The sequence below is a fragment of the Phaenicophaeus curvirostris genome, chromosome 26 (assembly GCF_032191515.1).
Source record: "Phaenicophaeus curvirostris isolate KB17595 chromosome 26, BPBGC_Pcur_1.0, whole genome shotgun sequence".
Classification (NCBI taxonomy): domain Eukaryota; kingdom Metazoa; phylum Chordata; class Aves; order Cuculiformes; family Cuculidae; genus Phaenicophaeus; species Phaenicophaeus curvirostris.
In genome coordinates, this window is record NC_091417.1 from 539,520 (window position 1) to 558,891 (window position 19,372).

The 19,372-nt window shown below is 56.4% G+C and overlaps 1 protein-coding gene across 4 annotated transcripts in view; it reads right to left on the reverse strand.

Moving 5' to 3' along the window:
• Positions 1-615: 615 nt before the first annotated feature.
• Positions 616-19,372, reverse strand: part of KCNH6 (potassium voltage-gated channel subfamily H member 6) — a 30,935-nt gene continuing 12,178 nt past the window's right edge. Inside the window, exons 4-16 of one of the 4 annotated variants that reach the window (XM_069876764.1) lie at positions 17,694-17,803; positions 15,530-15,842; positions 13,785-13,996; positions 9,930-10,358; positions 8,827-9,226; positions 8,327-8,526; positions 5,733-5,985; positions 5,072-5,265; positions 4,847-4,946; positions 4,285-4,572; positions 3,633-3,813; positions 2,368-2,566; positions 616-1,974 (exon numbers count right to left, since the gene is read on the reverse strand). In XM_069876764.1, the coding sequence (XP_069732865.1) occupies positions 1,687-1,974; positions 2,368-2,566; positions 3,633-3,813; positions 4,285-4,572; positions 4,847-4,946; positions 5,072-5,265; positions 5,733-5,985; positions 8,327-8,526; positions 8,827-9,226; positions 9,930-10,358; positions 13,785-13,996; positions 15,530-15,842; positions 17,694-17,803 (3,167 nt within the window). In that variant the 3' untranslated portion in view covers positions 616-1,686. Of the gene's footprint in view, positions 1,975-2,367; positions 2,567-3,632; positions 3,814-4,284; positions 4,573-4,846; positions 4,947-5,071; positions 5,266-5,732; positions 5,986-8,326; positions 8,527-8,826; positions 9,227-9,929; positions 10,359-11,656; positions 12,076-13,784; positions 13,997-15,529; positions 15,843-17,693; positions 17,804-19,372 lie in introns of those variants that run through there. The other 3 variants (XM_069876767.1, XM_069876765.1, XM_069876766.1) reach the window with 3 other exon arrangements.

A 19,372-nucleotide genomic window follows, 5' to 3' on the forward strand; every position in this document is an offset into this window, starting at 1 on the left:
GGCGCCGATTGGCTGCCCCGCCCGTCACTCAGCGCCGCGAACGCTCATTGGTCAGATCCCCCGTCCGTCTGGGTCTTCTCGGGCTTCGATTGGCCGCTTCGACCTTCAGTCCACGCCAGCGCCCGCCCCCGACCGGAACATCCAATCTCTGCGCTCAGCCCCGCCCCAGGGGGAGGGCGCGCGGGTTCCCTTTATCTCATTGGGTGCCGGGGGTCGCAGTGGCGGGAGGCGGGGCCTCGGGCCCCTGCTGACACGCGATTGGCTGAGGCGGGTGCCAATCACGTAACCCGGGATGGCGGGGGTGGGGGGGGGAGACTCAGGCACGCGGTGGTGCCGCGAGTTCGAGTCCTGCCTCTTCCAGCAGGGGCTTGTCTTTAATTAACTGCAGCTTAATTATGGGGGGTTTCCTTTTGGCAGGGGTGCAAGAAGTAATTATTATTACAAGAAGTGGAATGTTTTTGATTGAAGCTAAAGTAGAAAATGCTGAAAGCTATCTCGCAGGCGCGGTCAGGAGGAGCTGGGGCCGACGGTGCTGGGCTGGGGCGAGGAATTCATAGAAATAAGGGAACAAAGGAGGATCCTCTCAACAAACACCACCGTGATCCACCTTAGGTGCCAAAAACATCTTTATTAGCAAAGTGTACACTAAAACTCCAGAGAAAGAGATGCTCACAGTTTTACTACTCTCAAAGGGAGCTTGATAAATTACTTGAGCAGGCGGCCTAGGACTGTCACAGCATCTAACCGACGGGCGAGGCGGCAGTGCTAAGAGGGCTTCTCCTAGGGGGGACGCTGCCGGAGTCAGCGGGGAAGGGGCTGGGGAGGAGGAAGCCTCTATCAAACCTTTATCAAAAGAGAAAAGCTGTGAAGAAGGGCTGGAGATGAGGTGTCTGGGGCTTTTCGGCTTTCCAGGATTGTGCTTTTGTTGAGTTTTGTGCTTTATGCCCAGCCCAGTGACCGGGCAGGTTTATCTGGGGAGTCGTGGGGTGTGTTTTGGGGTTTGCAAGGCGCAGTCAGCCTTGCTGGAGTCGTCAGTGCCCTAGGACTTGTGCTGAAGCATGCTGAAGTGGCAGGGGCTGTTGGCCCTTAGTTTCTCAGTGGCAGTCAAGTAGGACAAGGGTAGCTTCTGACCTCTGTCCTTGTCCTGAGCTTCCCACTGCAGCTCCCCCCAGTACAACACTGTGGAGATCTCCTCCTCCTCTGGTGACTACCCTTTCTGTAATGCCCACAGGCTCCACTGGGCTAAGCCCAGCACCCACACAATGGTCCCTGCTCCAAACCGCTGACGGCAAAGTGGCCTCACAGCTAAGAGCCATGGATTTGCTCTCCTCTGGCAGTTGTGGCTCACTGGGTTGGCTTGCACCATTCTCGAGAGGAAGCCTTGGCAAGGAAGAGGTGGTGGGTACCGTTTGGCCTAGCCAGCTTGTTGGTGGCCATAACAACGAACTGCTCTGGGTTTACTATAATGTGCAAATGAAATCTACTCTATGGGAACCACTGGAAAACGTTGACCTTGGAAGCCAGCCACTCTATGCTTCCTTTCACGGTGGCAGAAGACAGCTACAAATTATACCCCTGAGCCAGTGGCATTGTCCTCCATCTTACCCTTGCAGTAAAAAAATCAACATCAACAGACCAAGGTCGCAGTTGAGGTTCCTCTTGACTTGCTTTGCAGCCCCCACATCTCTAACTTCCAGGAAGCACTGGGTCGGAGAGGTGTCTCTGAATGTCCTGGTGCTCGGAAGATGCTTCCAAGTGCTCAGGGAGGGAAGGGAAACGAGAGCCCCGTAAGAGTCCCTGGGTATTTGGTGCCCTTTGGTGGGGAGGCTCTGGGTTTAGGAGAGGTGGGGAATGGTGCTCCTGCTCGGAGTAGACCGTCATGGTTTCATCGGATGTCACAGTGAGGTGCATCCCGCTTGACAAGGAGTCCCTGGATTTCAAGTGGAATTTTTCTACCTCCGTGTAGCTCGGGCTCTGCTGGGAAAGGAGGAACCAGGTGGGTTATGGTAAAGGCAAAACAAAATAGCCATGCTCTTTCCTCACCTCATCGGGATCCAAGCCCCAAAATGTTATGTTTTACCTCAGGAAGCCTCACAGCAGAGGAATCCACTTCCCTGTCTACTGATGGGGCAACCTGGTAGTGCTGGACATAGCAGGCAGTGCCCCCAGATCAAGGGATGCATCGGGCAGAAGCATCTCTGGGTAGATCTACTCCCATTTCAAGACCCTGCGCTTTGCCTGGACCCGTGAGTGCCTGGCTGTGCTTTGTGTGCAGGGAGGCTGGAGGGAGCCTTTGGCTCTCCAGGACCCTTCTACTCGTGGGACAAGGAAGCTCGGCCTGTGCTGAGCCAGGAGGGGTGGTCTTACCTGCTCCAGGGCTGTCGGTTCCTCATCCTCCAGGGCTGCACAGGGGGCGAGTGGCTCCAGGCTCCGCGGGAGGATGCCGTACATCGCCAGGTTGTGGGAAGATGGCGAGATGGGGCTGTATGCGGGTGGCACTTGGGACAGCTGGCGCTGCAGGAGCTGGAGGATTGTATTAATGTCTGACGACATCCTGGACTCCAGCCTGGGGACAGAACAGCCGGGTATTAGTGCAGTGCATCCCGCTGCATCCCACAAGAGCCAGACCCGTGGCTGGGTAGGGGGGTCATTGGGGAGGACGTTCCGGTTCAGCTGCCCAGGGGCGATGGTGCTGCTCGGTAAGGTTTTTAGCAGAGCTTCAAAACAGCACTGCCAAAGAGAGATCAATCCTCCCTTGCTCAGTTTTGTTGTGGAGCCAAACTGGGACCCGGGGCAGGGATCTGAACAAAGCTAAGACTACCTTGGAGGGGGGAAAAAATGGCAATGGTTAATTTTAATCTGGATCAATTCTCCAGGCCAGCTGCCTGTGCTAACAGATGGGGCAAGTCAGGTTGGTGCCAACCATTTTAACTGAGGAACAGAAAGAAAAGTAGAATAAGTTCCTTTCTTTTGCCTTGTCCTTGAGTGAAATGAACCACTCTGGCAGGATTGGGCATGTTCCCCCCTTGCAGGCGATGGTCCTGGCAGTGCTTACAGAGTGGGAGGAGATCCAGGCCCTGCTGACGGGGATGGGATGTTGATCAGACACCGAAAAACGTGTGGGCACTGCGGTGAAGTGAGCTTCGCACAGGCAGCAGCCGTGGGTGAGCGAGCCAGCAGTTCATGTGGGTGCTGCCTGGGGCATTTCAACCTGTGTCTCAGGTGTGGGCTCTCCCTTCTCAACCAGAAACCCTGTCCAATTTTCTCATGTGCACCATATGCTCTTGCTCGAGCAAGATGTTTGCAGCTCTTGGAAACAGGGAGAGGAGGCCTGCAAAGGGCTCAGGTCCTGAGCCCCTGGGTGGTTTCACGTCTGAGATTGCATTGAGTTTGGAGGCAGTGGCAAAGCAGCAGATCCATGGGGTGGTGGGACAGCAGCAGACAAGGGCCAGGACTCGCAGTTTAAGAAGCTGCTGCATTTACAAAGTGCTCCCACCATCTCCCTAAGGAATGCAGTGTCTCAGGGGATCAGAAGGTGGCTTCTGCTGCACACAAGGCCTGCTGAAGCCACCCCTGGAGAGTAGGAGAAGGTGATGGCCCAGAGCGCCCCTGTGCCTGGAGGACCTCCTCACCTGCTGAGCTGGGCCTGCAGGACCTCCAGCCTGGACTCAATCTGCCCCGGTCTGTAGTCGCTGTGCAAGGGGATGTCCTGTGAGCTGTGTACCAAGGAGATGTGCTGCAGAGGCTCTGGATGGTGGTTCGGCCTTTGGTCCTCCCAAAAGGTGAACATATTTGGGATGTCCAGGGGGGTGTCTGGAAGGAGAACAGATATCTCAGCACTTCTGTCTTGCATCTGCCCGCCCCACTGGCATGGAAATGCTCTGGAGTCCATCACCCAACACGTTCATGGAGAGCCATCACACTGACATATGTGGCTCTCAGGGAGAGTCCATCACCCTGAAACCCGAAGTGCTTATGAAGATCCACCACCCCAGCAACCAAGGTGCTCATGGACAGTCCATCACCCAACATGCCTATGGAAGACACATAGCATTTGGCCCCTTGGGAAAGCCCCAAAGGGGTCTCTGGGTCCTAGGAGAAACTGCAGAGCATGGGAGGGACAGAGCAGATACTACTGGGGACAAAAGGCAGCAAAGACCCTTGGCTACACGTGTAGCTACCCTCAAATCCCTGTGAGTTCCTTGGCTGTGTCCCAAGACAAGGCCAGTATGCCCAAGCGTCCCTCACCACTCTCCTGCCAGCTTTGGTTGCAGCCACGGATACCTGCGTAGGACTGGCAGCTCTGCGCTGCCTGCTTGCCGACCTCCGTGCCGCCGGCGCTGTTGGTGATGAGGCTGAGTGTAGGCAGAGCAATGTCATCCTTTTCAGATGTGGGGAAAGGCTCAGCTTTCGCAGGGCTCCCAGGCTTGGCCTCATCATCGCTGGTCTGGGAGCAGGGAGTGGTGCTGCTGCCCAGGTCGTCCCACCGGTCCTTCCTCAGCGGGTCCTGCGGGTTGGTGAGCTCTGAGTAGGTGTGATACTGCTCTGCATCAGAGATGCCCGTGTCTGGGTCTGTGGGGCAGCACAACAGGTTAATTTGAGGAGTATCACACACCGAAAATCAGACTCCATCCACTCTAGAGTGCTTGTAGGGCTGGGGCATCCTAAGGAGAGGGGAGTGAAGGCAGTGTGGGTGCCCCCAACGTGGGGACAAACAGGTTGATCTGCAGGGATGGAGGCACTGGCAGCCGCCTCTGCTTTGGGGCACCTGTTAGGGCCGTCATGTAAATGCTAATCCTGCTCCCCAGCCCTGCAAGCCAGGCTCTGCCGGTGCTGTGGGACTCACCAGGCTTGCTGGGCTGGCAACGGGAGCGCTTGCGTCGTCGTGCCCGCCGGTAGGTGCAGTCGTACTCCTCACTGAGTGGTGTGCGGGGAACGCTGTCTGCCTGAGGGATGAGAGGGGCTGGTTACCAGGGCAAGGGTGCCACGTCCCATCCATGCTTCCCGAGGCCCATCGCGAGATCAGTGCCTGTTGTCCCACATCCCTCCCTGGGACAACCCTGGCACTCACATCTCGCAGGTTGAAGGTGATCTCTAAGTTGCTCCAGAAGTTGTCAGAGAAGGCTGGGTACATGTCCAGGACCTCCAGTAGGTCCTCCCGCTGGATCTTGTGCAAGTCACAGTAGGTCAGGGCCCTGACGTCGGCATTGGACTTTCCTGGGCGGGCGTAGAGGCTGATAGGCTCACCAAAGATGTCGTTCTTCCCTGTGCCAAGAGACAGCTCATTAGGTGGAGGTGAGCACCGACCCCGGCTCCAGGTGCACTGGACCAGCAGACCTCACTTTGGAGGTCGTGAACAAGGGGACGCCCAGAAACACCAGCCCAGATTGTGGATACTGGGGATTACACTGCAAAAGCCTTCCCTGATGGGGAGCCCAAGCCAGGGCATTGGGTCATCAGTAATGGCTGGGGACTGCTGAGCCATGTCCTATTCTCCTCACTCCTTTGTAGCCTCTCCCTGGCATCTACTGGGACCCTCCATTCCCTGTCCACTGGTGTGGTGACCAGCCAGATGGTAAGGAACAACCTTCCCTTCTCCAGGATGTGGAGAAGTCCTTAGCCCACCACCTGCCACCCTTTGTCCACTGCTCATCGTCCATCACCCTTCACCTAACACCCATCCCCCCCCCGCCCATCACCCCTTGCCCTCCCAGAAGGAAGGACTTTTCCACCTAAGATGGCCACCACAATGTCTTCCCGGAGGATCTCAATGGAGCCCCGGGAGATGAAGTAGAGTGTGGTGAGGACATCTCCGTAGTGCACCAGGGTGTCTCCGGGTGGCGCGTGAGTTGTCTTGAACTTCATGGCTAGGGCACGCAGACAGCCTTTGCTGGCTCCTCGGAAAGCTTTGCAGTTCTGAAGCAGCGTGCGGTTGAGGTGAAGGCAGATGTCTGCCTGCAGGCAGTCAGGGAAGCCCTTCAGCACCTGCAAAGAATGAGGGAGAGATGCCATCACACCACCGTCCCCAGGAAGGACTGTCCCCAGGAAGGGCCGCTGTGGCAACCCTGGGAGGCTGTGAGACACTGTGACACAGCGGTGCCACACTGGAAGCCCCCAAACCCAGAAAGCCAAAGCTGGGGACATCGTCAGATCTTCCTTTGGAAGGGCTACGAAGATTATCTGAGGGCTGAAGCACCTCTGCTACGAGGAGAGGCTGAGAGAGTTGCGGTTGTTCAGCCTGGAGAAGAGAAAGATCGAGGAGGCATTACAGCAGCCTCCAGTGCTGAAAGGGGCTCCAGGAAAGCTGGAGAGGGGCTTTTTACAAGGGCACGGAGAGATAGGATCAGGAGGAATGGCTTTAAACTGCAGGGGGCAAGACTTAGATTAGACATTAGGAAGAAATTCTTCATGATGAGGGTGGGGAGACCCTGGCCCAGGTTGCCCAGAGAAGTTGTAGATGCCCCATTCCTAGAAATGTTGGCCAGGTTGGATGGGGCTTGGAGCAACTGGATACAGTGGGAGGTGTCCCTGCTCATAGCAGGGGGTGGAACTGGATGGGCTTTGAGGTCCCTTCCAAGCCAAACCATTCTATGATTCTATGATAAATGCCTGCCTGCATGTCCCTGGCTTTAACTGCATGCAGATGAGAGCACTCCCGAGCAATAAATAATAATTACCAGATCAATCTATTTATACTCACTGGTGGCATAGCCCCCTTTCATCTTTCCACCCACTAATCTTGGCTCAATGAGAGCACAAAGTGGTAACGAGGTGCTGTCCTAATTAAACAGCACCTGCCTGAATGCCAAGAAGCAGCACGGGCCAGTTGTGTGCGACAACAGCTAAATATACCCGTGGCAAATACCTCGCTTTGAACAAAAGCTAAATCTGAAGGTGAAATCAAGGTAAAACTCACAACATGAAGAAATCTACTGCTACCAATTGCTCATAGTGTCAAAAAAATCCACCTGGATTTGGGTTTTTTTTGGAGAGCAGCACAGAGCCACCGGGTCCCCCTTGCTCTCTTCTCACATCCTGCTGGTGGCCAAATCTGGGACAACCAGGCTGGGGCCAGTGAGCGCAGCTCATTCCCGGCTCCGTCATGATCTCTCAGGCTGACAGCAGGGCCTTAGTTTTCCTACTGGGAAATGAGGGGTGGATGAATTGATCGGGTGGTGGGATGATTGATTAGATCGCGTTGTGTCTCAGCAGCATCCAGCAGGAATTGCAAGCTCGGCTCGTAGCAGGGAATTTGTGACCTGGGATTGCACTGAGCCAGGAGAACCTGTGCTTGGTAGGGTGCCATGGCTTTGCTTCTAGTTACTGCCACTGATGTCCAGCCCAGGGCGTGTCCTCCACGGGAGAGATTTAACCTAAAGTTCTCCCAGCAGCAAACTCCCAGTTGCTACCCATTTGTTTAACACGGCAGAAACAACTGAAGATGGGAGGTTAAATTCATGCAAATCTGTGTCCTGACGGTGCTCAGGGACAGAGGAATATCATGTCTTAAGAAAGAAGGGAGCAAGAACTGGCAATGAACAGTGAATGACCTGCCCAGGGCTAAGAGATGGGGAGTACCAGGTCCCATCTCCCTCCTTGCCTCATCCTTACTCAATTCCTTTCTCTGCCTTGCAGCTGAGCCAGCACCTTTGTGCAGTGAACACTGTGGTCGTGAGCTGAGTTCAGCAGCCCCAGCCCCAGCCTGGGACTCCTCGGCCGAGCCCCCTCCTCACCCCTGCGGTGCCCTGGCTCTGCTGGCACAAGCCTCTCCGCCAGACTCAGAGACACGGCGCCTCTCCAGCGTGGCTCCACCATTGATCCCCCCTTTGCTAACAAACAGCCGCCTCTCCAGGCTCTAATTAAAATGGATTGAGGTTTATTTAAATGCCCTCCTTTCCCTGCCGCTGAGAGCGGGATGCACTTTGCTTAGCAACCGGCAGTGTGGAGAGGAGCTGGATCGATACCTGCTCTGTGGCTCTGTGACACCAACAGACACCGGCCTGAAAGTGCTCGGCGCCGATGGGAACTCTGAGCTCCTCCACCAGCACATCGGCACCAAACCAGCTCTCCAGCCAAGAAACGCTGTCATGGGCCTGGGAAACCTCTGGGTAGATGTAGAGGGTTGGGCAGACAGAAGGGGAGAAGGAGAAAGGGGGACAGCAGGAGGCAGACTGACTGTCTACAGCCTCCCAAATCATCTCCTTCCCCTGTTTCCTCTCCACTCTGGTTGAAAGGATGGGAATGTTTGGGCGGACCCAGAGCTGGACTCCAGGTCATTCAGGACAAGGTGCCACAAGGACATGGGGACTCCTCGCCCTGTACTCACTGCATTCATGTCGATGCCATTGGTGTAGGACCAGGCGTGCTGGAAATACTCCTCCAGGCGCTGGCGCAGGGGGTTGGGGATCTGGTGGAAGCGGATGAACTCCTTAACCCGCAGCATCTGCGTGTGGTAGCGGGCTGTGCCTGAGTAGAGGCGCTGGATGATGGCAGAGACGTTGCCGAAGATGCTGGCGTACATCAGAGCTGCAACGAGAGGGCAGGACTCAGCAGGACATGACAGATATGAGTCCAACTACCTCAGACCTGGAACCAGCAGGTTTCCAAAGCCTGCATGTACCATGGACCTGAAACCAGGGGGTTCCTGAAATCCATACATCTATACACCTCCCCATCCGTTTTCCCGTGCAGAGTAGACACAGGCAGAGGGCTCTCTGAAAACACAACATCCTACAGCTTGGCGGGTCTCTCCCCATTTCTCCCCAGAGCAGCTCCTCCCACCTTCAAGGCAAGGACGGGGACAGTGGGACACGGGCAGGCACTCACAGCCAATAAGCATGACACAGATGGAGAAGATCTTCTCAGAGTTGGTGTTGGGTGAGACGTTGCCAAATCCCACACTGGTGAGGCTGCTGAAGGTGAAGTAGAGAGCGGTGACGTATTTATCCTTGATGGATGGGCCGCTGGAGAGGTCGCTGTCATTGTAGCGCTTGCCAATCTGGTCACCTAGGTTGTCCAGCCAGCCGATCTTGTGCTCCATGTAGGGCCGCTCCACGTTGCCGATGGCGTACCAGATGCAGGCCAGCCAGTGCGCGATGAGGGCGAAGGTGCACATGAGCAGGAAGAGCACGGCTGCTCCGTACTCGGAGTAGCGGTCCAGCTTGCGGGCCACACGGACCAGGCGCAGCAAGCGGGCGGTCTTCAGGAGGCCAATGAGCGTGGTGGTCTGCAGAGGAGAGGTGAGAAACCTCAGAGACAAGCAGGAGATAAATCTGGCCAAAAGCAAGTCTCCAGCCTAGCTACGTTCCTTTTGGAGGATAAAATTGCACTTCTAGAGCATGAATCACCTAGCCCTGGAGGTGACATCTGAAACAGGTTAGATGAATCACACCATGAAAGTGCAGTTTCCCTCCCTGGCTATAAAGGGGACAAGCCCTGGGATTAAAGGTGAGCAAGTGAGAGGAGCCAAGGCCACCCCATGTTTCCTGACGGGTCCTCACCTTGCCAACCATTGTTCCCACCCCATCCCACAGGCTCAGCCCAGGTGGGGCCACCAGGCAGTGCAGTAAGCCATCCCACTGCCAACATTTTGAGTCTGGCTGGTGATGTGACCCCAAATTCAGCTTTGCTGGCCTATGGGACCAGTCCCTAAACTGCTCTGCTAGGTCAGCACCAGCAAGGGGAGTGGATCCAGTTAGAGATGACCTTAGCACTTACAGAAGGGTCTGTGTGGTTGTCTGACCCAGGGTCCCAGCTTCTTAATAAAAGCCTGTAATGACACCCTTGTCCATCCCTCTGACTAACCACCACTCTCCTTGCAGATCTGGCCATTCACCACATGGATCAAGCCATCCATATCCCTCTTTTTCTCTCCCCATCCATCCATGACTCCCCTCCTGTCCTTATGAACCTCCAGGACCTGCCTGTACCTCATCAGAGCCAGAGCGGAAGATGAGTAGGTCAAAGGGGATGGCAGCAACCATGTCGATGAGGAACCATCCCTTGAAGTAGTGGATGGCGATCTTGCCAGGGTGGCTCACCACCTCGTCATTGATGTTGACATAGGTGGTACGGAAGTTGATGATAATGTCCACGATGAACATGATGTCCACAATGAGATCAATGATGTTGAGTGGGTCACAGGTGTAGCTGCAGTTCCAGTGCTTCTCCTCCACTGGCTCCTCATTGAGCAGAAAGGCAGCCGAGTAGGGAGTGAAGACAGCTGTGTAGATGACCAGGAGAAGAATGAGCCAGTCCCACACTGCCTTGAATGGACTGTAGTGCAGGATGGTCCATCGGTGGATGCGTGGTGCCTGCAGCTTGTACTCGGGAAGTACGTCAGCACCCAGGGACAGCACCTGCCAGGAGATCGGTGTGAGAACGACGGGAGACCAGGAGAGAGGTTGGACAAGGCCAGGAGCCAGGCGAGGGGCTCCCATGTACTGGCAGGGCCGTGAGCAGCACGCAGTGGGTTTCCTACATCCTTTTCACCTTTGTTGCCTTCACGTGTGTTTTTGAGGAGACCACAAAGTGAGTTACCCACCAAGGTCTGCCTAGCTCCTCATCCGTCTCTAATGGCCAGAGCACCCTTGGAGCAAGTGTTTACCTGCTTTAAGCCTTCCAGACCCTACAACACTGGCAGGGAGAAAAGTACCTCCTGCCATGCCTCCTTGTTCCCTCAGCTCTGTGCCACCAGCCCAGTAGCTGCTGGTGTCCCTGGCAAAAGGCACTGGGGACAGCAAGCCTGGAGATGCGGTCCCACGGCTGTGGCATGGCCTGGCCCTGACAGTAATGGCACGTTAGGCATCCTGCAAACCTTCCATGGTGCCTTTCTTGGCTCCAGGAGGACCTTCCCCTTGATGTGCTTCGGGCACAGCTGTCCTCCAAGCAGAGAGGACACCTTGGGCCACCCACAACAGAGCCTGGCCCTGGGCAATGCCCATTTCCTATCTGAGCATCCCCAGGGAGGGGGGGACCTGTGGCCACCAACGTGCAAACACCCTCTCATGCGTGCAGGCGCTCCCCCATGTTGTCATGTGTCCCTAGGTCTGTCTGGCCTCATGAGGACACGCTCCCATGGCACCAGCGTGTCCCCACACAGCTCCCTGCTCCCGGACCAACACCAGCTCCCGGCAGGCTCTGAAGCCACCCTGGGGACACAGTGCAAGGTGCTGGGGACACGGAGGGCTGAGGCTTCCTGCTTTGGATGCTAAGAGAGGGCGGCATGAAGGGGCTTATTTGGAGCTGGGGACAACCAGAGCCTCCCTGCCTGCTGTCCCCTGGGTGTCCTCTCAGTGCTGGCCATCAGTGCCACCTGCAGAGGAGGGCAAGGGGCACCTCAGTGCCCTCTCCCTACACCAAGCTCCCAGCTAAAAGGGTGCTTTTTGCCAGGATGTGAAGGAGAGAGGAGCCTCCACATGCCCCAAGACCATGGTGATGGGCACTGCCCCGATTCTGGCAACAGATCTGTAAGAATGGCCTGATCCTTCCCGCACTGACACCCGTCTTGTTCAAGGGCTTCCCAAGGGCTCCTGGTGCTGCAACCCAGAGCAGATCCAGCCCCGCAGCCTCATCCCACCATGAGCAGCTGCTCCCAGGTCCCACAGCCCTGGGACGTCTGTGGGTCCCACATCCTAGAGGTGCCCCCAGCTCCTACCTGCCTGCAGCTTGCCCGGCGCCCCAGGTGGCAGCTGACCCTCGAAGTCTGGGTGTCCACCATGGAGGCTCCCAGCCCCGCACGCCCGGGCAGCGAGCGGCGCGGCGGATGCAGCACCGGGGCCGTGGCATCGCCCACGCAGGCTCGCAGGCATTCGGCCAGGCGGGTGGGAGACATGCGGCTGCACAGGGCATTTGGGAGCCCGGCACGGACTAATCAAACCCAATCGATGCTGGGGCCCCTGTGGGGACCAGAGCTCCAATGGGGCAGCGGGAGCCACCGACGTCGCTGACGGACGGAGAGGGGAGGGACTGGAAAAAGTGACCCAAACGCGATCGTTTTGGAGGGGAATGAGGCACTGGATGGGCTTGGGGACTGGCTCCTGCAGGCATGGTGGGGAAGAGAACAAAGCGATGCCAGTAAAAACACTTGGTTCCCAAACTCAGAATCGTCCAGCAGACCCGAGATGGGCCCTACACCTCATATGTGGGGAAACCAGCAACGCTCCCACCTGCAGCAGCCAAACCCCCCTGTCCTGCCCAGCTGGAGGCAGCTCTGCAGAGCTCGTCCTGAATTCAAGCTCCTAGATGCTTCTCCCCATGCTGGGACACCTGTCTTGCCCCTCATCCCTGCTCCTGGTACCCAGCTCTTGCAGCAGAAGCAAGAGCAGGTCAAGGCCCATTGCTTTCCAGAGAGGAATTAATAAAAACCACAACCCTTCTTCGCAATGAGGGTGGAGAGGCCCTGGCACAGGCTGCCCAGCAAAAGCGTGGCTGCCCCATCCCTGGAGGGGTTCAGGCTGGATGGGGCTTGGAGCCCCTGATCCAGTGGGAGGTGTCCCAGGGGTGGGACTGGATGGGCTTTTTGGTCCCTTCCAACCCAAACCATTCTATGATTCTAATGACTTCAGGCAGAAGAGGGAAAAGAAACAACACCTAGAGGAGCATCCAAACCAATGCAGAGCCAGGGAGCCCCTGCAGCTTGTCGCTCTCTGCCCCTCGGGGATGGGGAGGGCTGCAGGCAGCACCGTTAGGGAGGAGGAGGGAGCAGGGTACTGAGGGCTGTGGGTGATGGTGGGGGGAGGCTCCCATGGCCCTGGCTAACCCAGGCTGTTGCTTGTGCCCTGCGGGGTCCAGCGCCCACACGCCTTCCTTCTTCCTTGCCTTGTGCTAGGGATAGCGGGGGGACACCGAGTGGGGACAGGGGGCTGCACCGGAGTCACCAAGAGAGCCTGAAGTTCAAGGGGCTGGGCAGGATCAGGCCCACAGCGCTGGCTGCAGGGAGGCACTGACCCAGCATCCCTCCCGGCACGTATCCTGACACAGCTCAGCCTCCTCCTGCCTGTCCCCAGCCCCCTCCTGCCCAGCTCCACCACCATCTGCTGCAGGTGGAGCATCTGGGGGGACCAGAAAAGGTGCCACTTGCAAGATATGACGCCAGCCTGGTGGTGCCAGCCCTACGGCATCCCCTTGTGCCTCCAGCCACAGCCCGGAGCTGCAGGCCTGGCAGGCTGAGCCCGGCACACTCGCTGCACCTGTGACCTGTGGCTCTCCTGTGCCTCAGTTTCCCCCCAGCTAAAAACTCCCAACCCAGGACTGTGGGATGCAGCAACACCCTTCACACAGTGATGTCCCTGTTCCCTCCATGGTGACAGAACAGTGCTACGAGTGTCCCCCGTGGTGACAGTGCACTGCCACAAGTGTCCCCTGCAGTGCCATACGGGTTGGTGACAGCGCAGTGCCACCTGCTGTCTCCCAGGGATCCTCCTGGCGTGGGGGGTCCGGCTGAGCACTTTGGGGCCACAGCCTCCTCCCCAGGGGAAGCCACATGCACACATAAACGTGCCTGTGTCCCCTTCAAGGCCACCATCACGCCATGAGTAGTTCAAGCCTGCATTCCCCCAGCCACAAATTATCAGAAATATTGATTTTGGGGGGAAAAAGTAGCATTTCAGCCATTCAGAGGGAGAGACAAAAATCAAACACAAAGATACTGGTGTTTCCTCAATGGAAACTCAGTGTCCTCTCTGCTCCTCGCCTCCAAAAACCACAGGAATGGCTGGGATCACACCCCAGGAGCAGCAGCACCACCCCACCGCTGCCTCGGTGGCATTTCACTGCCCACGTACCTGTGTGACCTTCTCAGTGACGTTCTGCGTGCGCTCCATCACCTTGTGGGGAGCGATTATCTCAATCTCCGTGGTCGAGCCAGAGCGGTGCTTCTCCAGGTTGAACTCCACAAAGTTGAGCGTGAACTGGGGGATCTGACTGATGGTCCGGTACTTCATGAGGTCTGAGTCTGAGGTGGAGTTTGGAGGGTTGGGTTTGACATGAGAAGCCTCTGAAAGAGGACAGAGAGAAGCATTGAGAAGAGCAGTCTGAGCAGGAGCCGATCTGCAACCCCCTGATCTCAGTGTAGGGCATCCAGGAGCTGAAGACCACCACAAGGTGCCACCACAAGGTACCAGTGTCTGCCTGGCCATAAAGGCTTGGCTTCTGCAAGGGTGCCTGACAAGGGATGCCCAACCCGAGATGCCCAAGCGGAGGGCTGCTTTTGAAGGCACGCCATCTATCTTTTCACCATTAAACCTCCTCTGGGTGGGGGGGCTAAAACCAGCTGCCAAATTACAGAGGTATCCAACACCCTTTGCTACCCCTGAAGACTGTCGTGGGTTGGGGACCAGGTCCAGTGAGACCCAGCAGGGAGAGATGCCAAAAGTGGCATGGAAACAGATGAAGGACGAGGTGGGTCTCCTCTACCCTTGCACGCTTCAGCCTGACCAACACGGGTCCTGAGGTGCCGCCCTGGTTTTTGGCCATCAAACTGAACTGGGAGCTGGATGATGTTCCCAGTCAGAAATATCCTCTACATTCAGGCTTCAGATAGGGAGGTTAGAGTTTTCTCTTGAAGAAGAGCCACAGTGGGGCTGGATCACAGCTATTTTCCCTTGGGATCACCCCAGTGTAGGGCCAGGAAAGAAGCCCCAGAGCTGTTTGGTTCATGGTCAAGCTTGTGGCAATGTGCAGTCATGGAAGGGAGCATTTACTCACCCCCAGGACTTTGGGAATATCCTCAAGCACCGTAACCAATGTGTCCCAACCTCTCTATCCCCTACAGGCAGGCCAAGATTATATTTTCATTTTTTTCTACCCCTTCTGTCCCTTGCAGTGTGACATTGACTCAAGAAGTGTCCTGGGCAGCAGATGTCTGAAGACATTGTGAAAGTGGCCAGTTAGTATCCTTCTCCCTCCTGCTCATCTCTTTCCTTCCTCTATGTTGTGTCCCTTCCTGAGGGTCCGTAACCTGTGACTATTTGAAGATCATGACCCCCACCCATTTTCTCAAGCCAGACACCACAAACTGATTTCTCTCCACCTCCAATTACTGGGACTTCTCCTGTCTGACCTCCATCTTACTTGTCACCATGTCTCACACAAGAGCAGAGGTCTGGATGGGAACATCGTGGTGGAGGTGCGTTTCCTCTGGCCCCACAGAGTGGCCTGGTTGGTGTCTCATCCACCTCATGCATGGACACAGCTCAGATTGCACATGCCTGCAGACCCCTTCCTTCCCTCCTGCGGAGGTGGGACGGCATCGGGATGCCCCTCGTGTGGGGCAGCCAAACGCAACCTCGCGCGGTCTCACGTCTCATGCACAACACTATGGATGGTTCTACCCAGAGAGCAGGATCTGCTGACACAGGGAACCACATGGAGACCAGCGAGTTTTGGGGAGAAGATCCCAGCTTATCTCCACGTTGCAGAGGAAAAAGCAGTGCAAGGTAAGAGACCTCCCCCCCGAGACATGCCGGGACCATCGCCCGGCACCGCGGCTCCCGCAGTAGGACCGACAACTCCGGGGTTTTTCCCCTACCTGAGTTTGCCCTCCTTTCCCTGAATTTTCTCTGGAACTCAGACCTCGCAGCCTCAAAGTTGTCCAAGGAGGAGACCCTGCGGAGGCTGTGGAAGCTGCCCCCAGGGCGAGACCGAAAGAAACCCCACGCAGAGTACGACCCTCGTGGGCCCAGCAAGGGAGGCTCTTGTTTCGGGGACGAGTGTTGTAGGGTGGGGTCGGCCTCCAGGCTTGGCCTCCGCTCCTTTTCCAGGAGGGATTCGGTCTCTGACTGCACACAGTTCTCCTTGGGCGATGTCTTCAAGTCCCTCAAAATCAGGGAGTCACCACCAGGCTTTAAGACAGCCGGGAGAAAGCGTTTTATTAGAAGGAGTCCTCGAGTGCTGGGGGGGAAGGAGGGGGAGCCGGGGGAGGTAAGAGGAAGGGCAGAGGGCTGGGAAGCGCCGCGGTTCCTGAGGTCACCTCCAACTGGGACCAGGACCTGCTTTGTGGTGGGGCGACCGAGTCCTTGGGGACTTGGCAGCTCCTACCTCCCACCAGCTCCTGCTGGAGGCTGGGCGGCCACGGGGTGGTTTGCAAGGCGATGCTGCGCAGCTGGGAAGCAGGAGAGAGCAAGAAGAGCAGTCCCTAGGGATAGGCCTGCCTCGAGCACCTGCCTTGCTGTGTGCTTTTCCAAGGTGTCCCTACACCCCACGGCTGGACCAGCTCTTCCCACCTTCCCTCACCTCCTGCAAGAGCTCAGGCCACCACCCAGGGCTGGTGCTGTGCTGGTGTCTCTGGGAGAGGACGTGCTCCGCACCAGGAAGCGCCGGAGGAGCTGCCGGACTTGCAAATTCAGCCACATGTGGTTTCCTTCTCCTATAGCACCCTCGGCCATCGCTAAGCCTTTTTCCCCTGGAGACCTAAAGGGTTTCCAGCCTTTAATGGTTTCTGCAAAGGAGTGCATAAAGCGCTTCTGGGGCAGAAAACTATAGGTCTATGCCCATACCAGTCATACCCATGGGAGGGACTGGGATCTTGAGTGCGTGCCCAAGGCACACTGTGGCACTTCTCACCATCCCTAAGGACCTCATTGCAGGTTTCAGGATGGGATGCCTGGAGGGGCTGCTGGCAGCTGGCTGCCCCTGCACCTGCTGAGCTGCCCCGACTTGGACCAGACTTCACCAGAGCGGTGGGTCATCAGGTTGTCCTCAATGAACACCTTCCATGCGCATGCACCTGGAGCATTGTAGTGCACCAGACAGCTTCAACCTGGGGGTCCCCAGAGCCTTTAGCAGCACTGGTGTCTGTAGGAGCAACTTAGCCAGAGTATCTGATAATGCTACGGATGTTTTCAACTTGCTATAAGCACTACATCTGAGAAGACAGGCGCCTTTCATCTCATGGTATCTGTAACACTGGGAAGCAGCTTTATCCAGGCTGTCTGGACGCTTCCAGCACAGCGAGAACCTGGTGCCTGGGGGTGTGACAGCACAGCAAAACCCTCCTGCCCACAGCCCTGCGCCTGAGCTGCAGCAGTTCAGAAAACGGCACATCTTTGCCCGGGGGTACCTTGAGCACATTTGAGATTCAAAAAGCACCAAAACCAGCAATCTCTAAAGAGGTCCCACCAACAGTTTTCCAACCTCATGATGTCTGCATCATGATCGACCACAAAAAGCACAGTCTTTGCTGAAGGACTAAGCCAGAGCTGCCTGTGCTGCCTGCTCCCTGCCAGGATAACGTGGGGAAACGTGCCCTTTCGAGGCTTGCCTGCAAGTCCCTGCCTGACCCTGCTTGAAGCAGACATGCTCCAGTCTCCAGCACGTCCCCTCCTTGAGGTAGGGGCAAGTCCCTGGAGCTCCACCATCCCAGACAACCAGAAATCTTGCTTTACAGAGCCAGATCTTCCTCCCAGCTTCGCTCGCGGTGCCTGCCAGCTTGGCACATCTCCCACTCCCCCATCAGCCACGGCACATGCCATGCCAGGCTGGCTCCACAGAGCAGCACCATCTAGCTCTACCCCATGCCACCAAAGCACCACCGCTCACGGCCAGTGCTCAGCGCTGACCCAGCGCCAGAGCCCCTACCGCTGGATACAGCCCGAGCCACAGCAGCTGAGGGAGAGCAGGATGGGGAGAGCGGAGGAAGAGCGCTGGGTCCTGGCCTGAGGCACGGGCTTATATCAGACAAAGGCTACGGTTACCTTTCCATAGTCAATGGCTACTCCATCAAACTCACTGGTGGGCAGAGATTTCCGCTGGATTGTGAGTCGCCGCAGGGACGGGAGACTAAACTTCAACCTCCTACCTTGACCTTGTTAAAAAGAAAAACAAAACACAAGAGAGACAGATGTAACCTAGCTGCACGTGATGGCTGGAGCAAGACAGGGTGGTGGCAGAAGAGGCTACAGAGAATTCTGGGTGGCTTTGGGGGATGCATTTGTCGTGTGGCCCTTCTTCCTCTAACACATTTGCTATTCCCGTGCTATCACATTGCTGCGTGAAACACTGCTGGGCTGGAGGAGAGTCCTCTACAACCATGGATGCAAGACGGGAAAGGTGCAGAGCATCCCTGAGCCAATTAAAGAGGTTAAAGCCACTTAAAGGATTTGGACCTGGAGGAAATTGAGCCTCTAAACCTCTTTGGTGGGACTTCGGGGAAAAAAAAAAAACCCACACACAAAAGAGATGGCAAGTTAGCAAGGCATTAAAAAAAAGTAGTTCTAGCAATTTTGTTCTTGGAGCTGTTCTGGATTTCAGGTGAGGGATGCTGAACCAAAGATTGGAGGGTTCCTTGCTGCCATCACAGGGGACAAGGAGACCACCTCACCAGAGACTGGGACGGGGGGCATGGGCAGCCTGGGCTGCAAGGAGCTGTGAAAGAGGTTCAGGACAAGAAGAGGCCAGATATGGAGAGGAACTGGCAGTGCCCACAGCAGGACTCAATGCCCCGAGCTGTGACACCCAGTACAAAGTTGCTCATGCTCTTCTACTGCTGGTCCGCAGAGGAGACCACGGCCACCTGCTGCCACAGGGTTAGTGAACAGCCAGGCTCACACCCTGCTGCTCCGGGGCCCGAGCCAGCCCTGGGGTTCAGCCGACCTCCAGCAGCACCAGTCGTACTCACTAATGGGACCAAAAGTAACCTAAATCCTAGAGGATGCGACATGAGTTCTGCAAAGGCATTGTCCTCTGGGGAAAAGCGAGACATCGAGGAGCTGTTTGGTTTTGGCAGGATGTGCTTCCCTCGCTGAGCCCTGACACACCATCAGGCTGCTCGGAGAGGCTCCTGACCTGCCCAGCTCCCCAAAAATGCCCCCGCTGAGGGGGGATCCATGTGGGGTTCCTCTGCTCACCTCATCCCCACTGCCCAGAGCAGCATTTCAGCTGGATAAGCAAAGCAGCTGACTTTCCCTGCACACCAGTGAGCCAGGGACTGGCTGTAGCCGTGTAATACAGCTGCCTGTAGCCGTGTAATTAAAGACTGAGTCAGAAAACCCGTGCACGAGAGACTGATCTGGGCTGGCGCCAGCAGCTCAGGCCTTTCCACACTCCCTGGTGCTAGGAATCCTGAGTAACGCTCCTCGGGATGTGCAGCGCAGTCTCAAATGTGCAGGAAAGTAATAGGTACCCTTTTAATTTGGGTGCTTTCTGCAGCCAAAGGTACCTTGCGAGGTGGGATGGGGTATGGATGCATCATACGTCAAGACGTTCTGAGAGCGCTGCAAAGCAACTCCAGGGCAGGAATTGAGGATTTCCCCAGCAGTCTGTGCACAGAGGCTAATCGGTACTAAAGCAATACACCAAAAATACGACTCTCATCACTTCAGAGACACAGGAACACACGCGCAGGTCGTATATACATTCACATGCACATGTCTAC